Source organism: Falco punctatus, assembly GCF_963210335.1.
Source record: "Falco punctatus genome assembly, chromosome: 2".
Taxonomy (NCBI): Eukaryota; Metazoa; Chordata; class Aves; order Falconiformes; family Falconidae; genus Falco; species Falco punctatus.
The window spans coordinates 70692077-70704455 of NC_137581.1; the positions used below are offsets into that span (position 1 = coordinate 70692077).

A 12379-nucleotide genomic window follows, 5' to 3' on the forward strand; every position below is an offset into this window, starting at 1 on the left:
TGAAGGAGGTCTGCAGTACAATTACGTATGTTATGGAAAGAGCTGAAACTGGTGGAAATGGCCAGCTGGCAGAAAATTCCTTTCAAAGAAAATCTTTAGTTGAAACTTGCCATCAGCTGTAGGTCACTAGTAACAGGAATCCAGTCTTCATTGGTTTCATGTCTGCTAGTGCTGTACGTTATTTTTCTATCTAGATTTTACTCAAAAAAGAGAAGAAAGAAATCATGCGTATTTATAATGGTGCAAACTGTTGGAAGCTTTACATTTAGATGTGAAAATAGGGGGTTTTGCTTTGAGATATAGCATAGGATTTGTGTGTCCATCCAGTGTAAATGTGGGACAGACCAGTTTGGATTACCTTATTATATATTTCTCAGAGCTGTTTTGCTATACTTGAGAATATATGCTGTACTTGAGAGTTCTGTGCTGTAAAGACTTGGATGTAACACCAAGGTGTTGCTACTGATACATTAACACAAAGCACACAAACCACAGCAGCTTGTATCTTAGCAGTTCCAGCACAGGGTAATATGACACACCTTAGTCTGAACTGATGTTATGGGGTAAGATAAGCTGCATTATCTCACATTTGCCATGAGAGAAAACATACGCAGGGCTCTGCTGCAGCTCAGCTAACCCAAGGTAACCTGTTGTGCTGCAGGAACAGCTTGTAGGTCTGAATCGTAAGTTTCTGTGTCAGTGCTTTTGTTAGCTCCTCCTTCACTTTATGCTTGGGTTGCTACTATCATTGCCTCTATCTTTCTGCTCAGAAATACTAGTATTATTTACTGTATCAAAAAAATGTATCCTTTTATGTATGTGCATCATCACTAGCCTTTATCACTTCAAAATGAAATACACCTTACTCTTGATGAGACGGGCACATGCCAAAACTTCGATTTTTCCCAAGTTGTACAAAAGCTGCAGTATTAATGAGCAGAACAAACCCAGCTTTTGTCAGGCGGTTGGCAGATTTGGTTGAAATTCCATGAGGATGTAAAATCAGCATTACAGGTTGCTGCAGGTTTGTTTTTGAACTAGAATAGCTTTTCTGATTAGGAGCAAGCTGTGACAGTTCCTTAAAGTCCTCAGTTTTGACTGATACCTACTTTTTAATAGTCGTATTACGATCTAGATGGTAACCCTCTTTACATAAATAAGATGTTCTCGGAATGTAGCTTTTTGATCTTTATGTCTAATAGCTGTTTATTTATTTGCAGTGATGGATTTAATGTGAGGATCCCTTTGCCAAGCGCCTTGTTTGATTTGTTGCCGCGAGAGATTCAAAGTGGCATGTTACTGAGGGTTCAGCCTGTTCTTTTCAATGTGGGAATCAATGAGCAGCAAACCCTAGCAGAGAAGTACGTATTCAGTTGTGCAAGCTCAACCATAATGGCAGTTCAGCAATCTCCTGTTCTGATGGAAATACGTCTCTATGGAATTGCACTGTTGCATTACTAACAGTGATTCAGTTTTTCCAATATGCAAACAAGGGAATACTAAAGCTCTCAAATGCAAAACAAACAAAAGGAGGCCCTTTATACGGCACATAGCTGTGAAGCTACTTACCTCCTGCGTTTGAGTCTAGAGCACGTTTATGTGGTTCAGAAGTGAATTTACAGAAGAGGAAATCTATCATGGGCTATTTAACACAGAGGTGCTGCCTGTGACTCAAGACCTCTGTGAGCAACATCACTGGAGGCTGAGAGATCATTCTGAGTGTTGCTGTGTATAGGCCCTCGATTTTGCACTCTCACCTATACTCCATCTTCTGGCGACTGTCAAAACCCAGGATAATGGGCTAGATGGAGTTTTGTTTTAACGTATCTTTGCAGTACTTATGTAATGCAACACTGTTCTTGTAAAGCTGAAGAATATAATTATTTTATTATACTTACTAGGGAAACTTCAGTTTTGGAAGAGCCACCAGAGCTTTCCTCTGTTAGGGCTATATCCTGTAAAGAATACATTGACAGAGCACAGCTCTGATGGAGAACGCCAGTGAAGTCAGGCACATGCGTGTTGTGACAGCAACCTTTAGTACCAGGGTGGAGTGTGCAGTATGGTGGTGACGGGCAACTAGAAAAAGTCTAACAAAAGCTTTCCAGCAGTTACTGTTGTCCTCTGCTGCCTGTGAAGGGAGCCCAAGGTGACTAGCATAGTTATGGATGTCAGCACTGTATGTGTGTTATCCATGTATGTAGATGCAGTTAGACGAGATGAATCATGGCATTGTTGACAATATTTATTACATTCATGGTTTATTACTCCTAGATCCATATCTCTTATTTACATATCTGAAGCAAAAGTTCTCAATCTTACCTGCTGATATTATGGTTATTATTAGCTTATGAACTAAACTAGTGAATTCATTATTAAAAATTTGAATTTTGGCAAAATGATTGACAAGATGGGTATTTAATATTGAAAGAGAGACACAAAAGCCAAAGAATTTTAAATGCTATTTTCTACAAGATTTTTCTTTCACCTTCTTTCCCACTTTCCCCCTCACGCTTGTTTATTTTCTTTTTCTGTAGTGAATCACTACAACATTTCTCTGTTACACTTTACTCTGCATTTGAATTGTTAGGAATTTCACGGGCTGACTCTTCAGATTGTTTTCGGGTAGTCATATTGCCAAGTGCAGTTTTTTCACAGAAGAGGAGAAACCTTCTGCCTTGGGCTTAACTGTTCCCTTCTTCACTTTTTAAAGGTTTGGAGACACCTCACTGCAAGAAGTGATTAACATGGAAAGCTTAGTGCGGTTGAATTCGTATTTTGAGCAGTTCAAGGAAGTTTTGCCTGATGATTGTAAGTATTTGGTAATTAATTAATGGCAAATTTGATTGAACAGCACAATTCAGGCTGATTTTGTCATTTGTTTGCTTCATGATAGTTGCTTAAATGTTGATGGTACACCAGCATTAGTAACCTCCAAGGAATTACGCAAGTCTATTTTAATACTTCGGTACTATGTAGAGCAGATTAAAGAGGTTTAAAGGTCAGCCTGATTTTTTAATTTACATGTACTTTACATCTCTTTCTAAGTGGTGTATGTAATGCAGCCAAGCAGTTAGAGTGCCATGATGGGAAGGTATAAAAATGACAGGTTATAGCAGCAGCACTTTTATGTGCAGTTTTTGGTCATGTTCTCTGTACTTACAATAACCTGCACAAAGAGCAACTACCAGTTTTTAGGAACTTAAATCACTTTCCCTCTGCTTGTCCTTTGGCACTTTCCTATAATTGTTGCATCTGCAGCCAGCAACAGAGAAGTGTAGCACCTCAAAGAGAGACAGTAGCTATGACCTTGAATTTTACTTGTTATATAGGAAAATTTCTTGCTTGCTACTGTTTTTTTGGGAGGCAGTGGCATAAATGCTATTTACATGTGACCACAACAATGGTGAAAATTCATGGATTTATTAATAGTATCAAATCTTTTGTAAGCTAATTTAATGGGTCCCACAGTTGCAGTTTTATTGCAGAAATACAAATGCAGCAACATGCAACAGTATAGTAAGAATTCATCCGGTTAAAGTACATTATTATACTTTCAGTTACCCTGGGGTTTTTTTGATGCAGATGAGAGCAGAAGCTGTTTCTGTCTTCCATGCATTCATAATCCTGCATAATTAATTCTCTGAAATTTTAGCTGCAAAATTTTGATTTTTTATTATATAGTAGTCTAGCATCAGACTTTCTTGTAAAGTCCAAAAGTTAATCAATTTAAAGTGACTTTTGATCTGGTTTTCTCCGTATTACTTCACGTCTCTGTCTAGTCTTCAATAATAATAGTTCCCATAAAGCTTCTTCCTCTCCTTGATTTTGCTTGCTTTTTTTTACCTTCAGTCTTTTCCCTCATTCCCAAACCTCTTATGTTGATACAATCATCTTTTAGCTTTTGCTGTTTTTTCCTGAAACTTTTTTTATCCTGCAGTCTGTTTTCTGCCCTGTCATTTGTTCCTTTTCATGTTTTTTGAACTCTGAACTTTTTAAAAACAGAAGAGAATAAGTATAGACTTGTGGCATGACCTTGAGTTTCTCATTTACTAGTAACACACCTTATACCAGTTTCTCTTCAAGTAATTTGAAGTTCTGATAAGGCTGGTGTGCAGTTTTGGACAGGTGGCATTAACGTGCACCTTAACTGTGAAAGAAAACACAACAGTCTTGTGTCCACCTGCCTTTTCTTCCTTACTCTGGTTACTTGTCATTACATTGTTTCCTGCTACAGGAAACGAATACCACAAAGGGGGGAAATCTGCCCACTGCCAAAACACCCTTCTCCTTCACAGTTTGTCCTGGGTATATGCAGACATGTTGTACCTAGTTTTGCAATGCAGCTTGGACAAATGGTCTGTGGTTATTAAGATTAAGCAAAAGGGTTTTTTAGAAGTGTGAAAAAAATATTGCAGGTGTGTTAGAGATACTCTGTGAAAAGCTGAGACTGTATAGACAAACCTGGGACTGTGCTTGTCTTAAGGGAAGTCTGAGGGTGTTTTTTACCTTCACTGTGGTGATATTTAGGATGTATAAAGTGAAACATACTTCCTCATAAATGCATGCCAAGAGAGAATGGTATTTTACATTTAACTGTAAAACAGGTGGTTATTGTACCCAGTACAGGGGGGTAGCCCTAGCCCTGCTGGCCACACCGTTTCAGATACAAGCCAGGACGCTGTTGACCTTGTTGGCCACCTGGGCACACTGCTGGCTCATGTCCAGCCGGCTGCTGACCAGCACCCCCAGGCCCTTTCCCACCAGGCCCTTCCCAGCCCCCCTTCCCCAAGCCTGTAGCGCTGCGTGGGGCTGCTGTGACCCAAGGGCAGGACCCGGCACTTGGCCATGTTGAACCTCACACCGTTGGCCTCGACCCATCGATCCAGCCTGTCCAGATCCCTCTGCAGAGCCTGCCTGCCCTCCAGCAGATCAACACTCCCACCTGCCAGCTTACTGAGGGTGCACTTGATCCCCTCGTCCAGATCATTGATAAAGGTATTAAACAGGATTAAACTGCCCCCAGTACTCAGCCCTGGGGAACACCACTGGTGACTGGCCAACTGGGTTTAACTCCATTCACCACCACTCTTTGGGCCCAGCCATCCAGCCAGTTTTTTACCTAGTGAAGAGTAGCTCATCCAAGCCCTGAGCGGCTGGTTTCTCCAGGAGAATGCTGTGGGAAACAGTGTCAAAGGCTTGATTAAAGTCCAGGTAAACAACATCCACAGCCTTTCCCTCATCCATGAAGCAGGTCACCTTGTCACAGAATGAGATCACATTAGTCTAACATACTATTTGCTGTGAGAAGATATGTGGTCCAAAAATAAAACTCCATATATCAGCCATGTGGGGGTCTTTTTGTCACATTTGTTAACAGTGTATACCTCCTTATTTATCGAGTCACAGCTTTAGTTGGTGTCCTCTGCAGTTACCCCTTCAAAAAAACAAACAAAAAAACCACACAACCAAAAAACCCACCTATTTAATACTGCTCATTGATTGTATTGAGTATATTGCTACATATTTAAGAGTTGATGTTTAACATACTGAACACATAAGACTACTGAAAGCACTCTGAAATACTGAAAAATGTCAACTGATTTATTTCTACTTAGTGAAATATTAATAAACACACCATGGCAATGCGGTGTCCTGTTGGAGAAAGTGTTTCTTGTAATTTAAAACTGGCCAGCGTGCAAATTTAAAATTGAAAATGTGAGCAGAAAATAAAATATCTTCAGTGTTTCTGTGGAGACATGCATGATATCCTGTAGCCTCTGAGGAGTGATAATACAGGCAGTTACATGTTTATATACAGTTCCGAACAGTGTGTGAAAGCAAGTGTACCTGTGACACACAAACCAAGATACAATACCAGCCTTGCTCCCTTTGTTCACTGTTATTCTATTGCTATCAGATTCTGAGCACCTGAAGTTTTAAATAACCTGAATGTGTATTTCTAGTTGAGTTTAATTAAACTTGAATTCATTTTGGTGGTGGTACTAAGTAATCAAGAGTTGGATTAATTGTTCTAAGCTTTGATAGTTTCAAGAAAACACACTTGTGTTTGCAGCAGGCATATAGGAACACTTTCCAGTAACTTTGTAAAAGTGTTGAAACCAGATAAATAAGTGGAGTTTGGGTTTTTTTGATTTATAGGTCTACCTCGATCTCGTAGTCAGACGTGCCTGCCTGAACTGTTAAGATTTCTGGGACAAAATGTACACGCAAGGAAAAATAAGAATGTTGATATCCTTTGGCAAGCTGCTGAGGTATTTATTAATTTAAGCATCTCTGCATAGTTCAGCTGATTTTTTATATTTTTGATATTCTGATATGTCTGGATTTCTTCATTTACTGGCATATAGCTTGGAAATGCTGCCGGGTTAAACTTCCTCTAGAATGAGGCATGGGGAGATAAAATGTATTTTCCCCATCAGTATTTTCCCTGCAACTCATGCAATGAAGTTCTGCTCTCTCAAAGATGACTGTTGGCATCAGAGTCCTACCTAACATTTGTGTGTCTCTAAGGAGAAGTACAGGTGTATGCTCTGACAGAAGTTTATGCATGAGGAAAGCATGATGAATTGTATATCCCATTTCTAGATATGCCGCAGGCTAAATGGTGTTCGATTTACAAGCTGTAAAAGTGCGAAGGATAGGACTGCTATGTCGGTCACCCTAGAGCAGTGTTTGATCCTACAGCATGAACATGGAATGGCTCCACAGGTCTTCACCCAGGCTCTGGAGTGTATGAGGAGGTAAGAGTTTGACTGTGTCAATTATTCCTAAATGAGGAACCATGCAAACTGAGGAGGAGCAGTGGTCTCTGTTTCTATCAAAAAGAAGTAAAAAGTAAAATAAAGTCAGAAAACCACAAAACTGACTGGTAGATTTCATCCGTCCCTTGCATGTATTAGTGAGTTGTATGCTGAAGCTGGTTGTTACCAGATTTGCAACAGATCAGGCTTTAGGTTTCGGTAGTGAACCTGGAGTTTTCAGAGAAGCACGTGGAAACGTGGGTTTTGATTAACGCTGAGCTTACCGAAGAGGAAACTGGTGCTTCTTTGAAAGCTGTTTAATAATGAGGTTACCTGAACTGTCACGTCACTGGGCTTTTTAGTTCTATATCAGGCAGATTTCACAGGGATGACCTATGTTTTGATCCTGGAAACACAGACACCTGCAGTTTGCACTGGTTTGCCACATGTATTCTTTAGCAGTGAAACACTGCTCACTGGGTGAAATGTCAGTATGAGTGTTTCACAATACAGCAACCAAATTTCATCACGTGTCAGTGTGCTGTTGTCATATCAGTATAATGATGTTCTGTATTCTGAAGCAGCAGAGATGTTTGCAGAATTAAATACTGTACTAAAAAAAAAGGAAGAAAAAAAAAAAAAAAAGAAAATCTGTTTACTGTTGTTCAATGCCTTGTTTCAAGCACTGCTGGAAAACTCCGTAAGTCACATACCAAAAGAAAGGATAAGAAATCTAGCTTTAGTCTTTATCAATGTAGTTCAACAATGCTGTTCAGTCCTGTTTTTCAACATTCACTCTTACTGAATGTACTGTACTGTGTGTCTTCTCACCAAATTCTCTAGAGTGTTCAATTCTCTTATCCTTTCTGTATGTTTTTGCTGTTTGACCCTTTCTTACTCTTCAGTTACCTAGACGAAAATGCCTCTCATAATAACACTTACAGCCTCTTACACTAACAATTTGGTTTTTATATCTACATCTAATTGGATGTCACTGGACATTTTTAATTTTCCCTTTTTTGCAGCACTTCTTGCTGCATTGTTACAGAGTTAGTACAGTACATGAAAACTACATTCAGAGACTAATTAAACCTTGATATTAGAAACAAAACTTGAAACAGCTTTGTGAGGGAGAAGTTACTAACATGAAGTGGAGCTAAGTGGCTGTCAAATACCTTTAATTAAATTATGCATCTTGTCAACTTGGACATCTGAAAGAAAAAAAGACTTTGTTGCACAGTTGTTTATTTAGTGGGAATAAACACTGAACAATACAAGGTATCTTGTTAATTTCTTTAAATCTGTTGTGGTTTTTTAATGCAGTTGTGAACACAGTAGAGACAGAGGTTAATAACAACATTGCTTTGCACCTTCAGACTGTCAATCTGATATAACACAAGATCAGATAAAATATTGACCCAAGAAACACAATGCTTTATGTTGGCCTACACAGTGATATTGAAAGAGGGCCAATTTAATCAAAACCTTTAGCTCATGTGTTCTAGCAACATCAGGGACTTGCTGCGACAGGTGAAAGACGTGACTTTCTCTTCTGTTAAGTCTTTGACTAAGAGAGGCTGTGCAGAACAAATACTGACTAGTCCTGAAGGAATACTAAGATTAGACCATTCTTCAAGCCCTTCAATCTTTCTTCTTCCCATCTCATTGCTCTTTGTGTTTTTAAAACTATTTGCCAATTCTGCTCAGGAGCAATGGCACAGAATTAACAAAGCTTAACAAGAGAGACAGAGGATTACGGAGCAAGTATGTGTGAGTCCAACTCCACCCAAACCCATTTCAGCCTGGACAGGATGACCTGACACAGATGGACAGACAGAGGAAGTGAAAGGGTAACAAATTACTTCCAGGGCATTCAGAAAACTTGCTTTTTCTTTTAACCTGGTTCTTTTATTTGTGGAACTGTTCAGGAAGAGGAAGGCTTGGTTCAGTTGGGGCAGCAGGAAGGATGGGAAGAAGTATTAAGTTGTCAGACTCAAAGTATTTAATCTGTACTGGAAAATTTCCTGAGAAGAAAAGTATTATTGCTTACACTGTTCTTGAAAAATTAAGAAAGCACCTTCTTCTTTCATGGGATGTTGGTCTCCAGAGGTGTTAGTTCCCACTCACTTATCCTCAGGGACTTCCTTTCCTTCCTAGTCTTGTGATGATTATGTATCCGTGACAATTATGTTCAGTGAGCATGGACATCAAGGAGAGAACATTTAGTGGTCATTGTAGGTTCTTGTAGAAATTCACAGATAGAAGTTTGTGGCTTTCACCTTAGAAACAAATTCCCTGTTAGAGTAAAATCACTTTTCTGTAAATAAGTCACAGCTTTTCCAGTCCCAAATCAAATATATAGTAATTCACAGCCTACAAATAGTAAAATCATGATGGTGTGTCTGGAAGTCCAAGTTACAGCAGAAATGAGTACCTGGCCAGTAAAGGCAGCTCAAGAGTCAAAGTCCAACTGGATCACATAGCCTCTTCCATGCGCAGCAGTGCCAAGTCTCCCCACTAGACCTGTGACTCCTTGCCCTCCCTCCCCCTGCCAGATTGCTGTCTTATCAGATACCACCAGTGGAGCTGTCTGTGTGAATATGCTCTAATCCAGTTACAGTCAAAACCAGCCTGAGCAGCAAAATCTTCTGCACCTTTCAGGTAGCCCAGCTCATTTTTGTTAGACCAATTCGGAAGTTGTGACACAAGCAGTTCAGCCAACAGAGAAGAGCTGTTGAAAACCAGCTGGAAACAGGGCGAGGGAAATAATCTCTTCTAGCTGCCATGGTGCTGGCTAAAAAGACTACATAATAAAGCCCTGACAGTCATGTTTGGATATGACCACCCACAAACGACCATGATAAAAAGCTTGGTTGGATTTCTTCACTGGTTGACCTGCTTTAAGAATAAAATTGTGGTGAGTTGACCTTGGCCACCTGCCAGATGCCCACCCAGCTGCTCTCCCCCACTCCTTAACAGGACAAGGGGAGAAAATATGATGAAAAAGCTCGTGGGTTGAGATAATGACAGGGAGTTAGTGTTACAGGCAAAATAGTCTTAAGACTTTACCACCAATAGATTTGGATGGTAAGAGCAAAGACAAAAATTAAAACACCTTCCCTCCACAACCCCTTGTGTCTCAGGCCCAAGTACTTCACTCCTTCATTCCCAACTCTGCCACCTCCCCACACAGAGCAGCACACAGGGGATGGGGAACAGGGGTTTGCGGTCAGTCTGTAACAGCTCCTCTCTGCTGCTCCTTCCTCCTTGCACTCTTCCTCCGCTCCAGCATGGGTCCTTCCCATGGGCTGCATGGATAAACCTGCTGCATAGGCTCTCCGTGGGCTCCAGTTTCCTCCAAGAAGTATTCACCTGCTTCACCATAGGGTCCTCCACAAGCTGCAGTGTGGATATCTGCTCTACATTAGTCATCTCCACGGCTGCAAGGGAATCCCTGCTCTAGCACCTGGGGCACCTCCTCCCCTCCTTCCCTGACTTTGGTGCTCACAGGGCTGTTTCTCACATCTCTTCCCATCACTCCTTGCTGTCATGTGGTGTTTTGCCTTTTCTTACGCACGCTTTCCCCAAGGCACTGCGTCTGGGGGGCACAGCTGTGCCTGTGGTGGGTCCACCTGAGCTGGCTGGAATCAGCCATGTCCAGCATGGGGCAGCCCCCGCTGCTCCTCACAGAGATGATTCCCATACATGAGCTGGATTAACAAGGAGTTTGCTTTGTCTCTTTACCCTGGTCCTCTCCTGGAGGTAGTCTGCTGATGAATGTTTTAATTTAAGGCACTGTACCATTTGGTACATTTGGTATTTCCAAAAGGTGACTTTTCACCCCGTGGGTGGAAGCATCTGAGTGGGCCAACAGTGACAAGGAGAGCACTTTCCAGCTCTTGCCTCCATTCCCACTGTATGTGTCTGTGCATATGTCTTTGTGTAAAATCGAGTAGCTTGATACTAATTTTTAATGGTACAGACATGGCATGTGATGTTCATAACGTCATCTTGTCATTTTGAGCCTTTCTTCCTTCTTTCCCTCTCCCATTGTTTTACTCCCTTATCTATATCTGAAAACACTTTTCTTCCTCCAGACTATTCTGTTGAGCTTTTATCCACCACTTGCCAGTCAACATTAGTTTTCTGCTTGCTGATTCTCCTGATCACACATGCACACACACCCCTCCCCGCCACTACAAAGCTAATTGGGTTTTATAGGCATCAGCGATTCAATCTACCCTTATCCAGTGTACGCACCAGGGGTGAAAGTGTCTTTTGATCACCAATTTGGATGTGTTGATCCAGATCAGAAATACAGTTGGTTTAGTTCCCTGCCCACCTAATTTCATTTCACTTGAAGTGTTGCCGGCATCTGAAGGATGTTTTTCTCTTTCACCACCTCTAGAGTATCTCTGATGTCTTCCAAGACATTGTCAGTTGGTTACCTGCCCTTGCTACACGATCAGCAAGGTTACGTGTCACCTTGTGTGGATGGAGTGAGTGCGTGTGTTCTGACAGGATCAGACTCACAGCTTGCATTTAGTTGTTGCTTTGTAAACTAAAGAGTTGACCTGCACAGGGTGTAAGAGTGATCCAAAACGAAACACCACGCTACAAAGCCTTGGATTACCCAAGAGTTGCCCACCGCAGGCCTTCTGTGCTCAAATCCATGAAGGAAGCAGGGGCGTAATGAGATGTGTGGTGGTGCAGCGTGCCTTGCCTTCACACGCATCTATTGGGGCACTTCAGAAACATGCGTTTTGGAAAGCGTATTGATACACACTGGAATTCATGTTGAAGCAGAAAAATAGGTGGGTGGCGTGGGATTTTTTGTTTACATATTAAGAAGGTAGCTAAGAGGTTAAATTATTTCACTGCAGCCTACATGGAAGGATGTTTGAAAGGGTCAAATACTACAATGGTTATTCATGTTCAGCTTGCTTTTCAGAGGTCCACTTCTTTGCAGCATGCGGAAGCATGGCAGAGCAGCATGGGATATTATTGCTTGGTAATCTGAGAGAATGAACATGGAAAACCATTTGTGTTCAACCTACATGTGTTTATTTTCAGTAGGCTACAGTACTTCTTTCTTATTTTTCTCTTTTATTCTCTTTCCCTCTCCTTATTTCTGTAATTGTGCTGATACATATTTTTGAGATGTTTTTCCACTCTTTCTTTACTTCATCTTCTGGTTTTGTTGTGCTTTCTTCCATGTTTTTTCATTTTCTTGACCACCTTGTGTTGCCATCTCTTTTTATACATTCATTTGCATGTCCATCTTCCTTTCTGTTTTATTTTCCCACCTCCCAACCTTCTTCCTTTTCACAGCATTGGAACACGGGAGGTAGTCACCCAGAAGAACTTGAGTGGCTTGGTGCCCATCCGAGATTTCAGACTAGATCCCAGCCTCCTCTACTCTATTCCTTTACTAGCTCTCAGCCCCAATTTACTGATTGTGTGGCTGTTTCTGAGCATAGCATACCTGGTGGCCAGATTACGTTGCAAGTGAAGATAAAGTTAAATAAATAAATAAATAAGTGCTTGAATGTGTATTGCCACTTGGTACCTGCTGGACAAAGGAATGTGTCATAGCATTGTCTGCCAAGAATTAT

The 12379-nt window shown here is 41.0% G+C and overlaps 1 protein-coding gene across 15 annotated transcripts in view; it reads left to right on the forward strand.

Annotated features, from left to right (window-relative positions):
- Positions 1–12379, forward strand: part of INPP4A (inositol polyphosphate-4-phosphatase type I A) — a 130471-nt gene that overhangs the window by 111378 nt on the left and 6714 nt on the right. For all 15 annotated transcript variants that reach the window (XM_080377279.1, XM_080377271.1, XM_080377280.1 and 12 more), the window contains 4 exons: positions 1221–1361; positions 2714–2811; positions 6163–6275; positions 6610–6764. In XM_080377279.1, coding sequence (XP_080233405.1) covers positions 1221–1361; positions 2714–2811; positions 6163–6275; positions 6610–6764 — 507 coding nt within the window. The remainder of the gene's footprint in view (positions 1–1220; positions 1362–2713; positions 2812–6162; positions 6276–6609; positions 6765–12379) is intronic.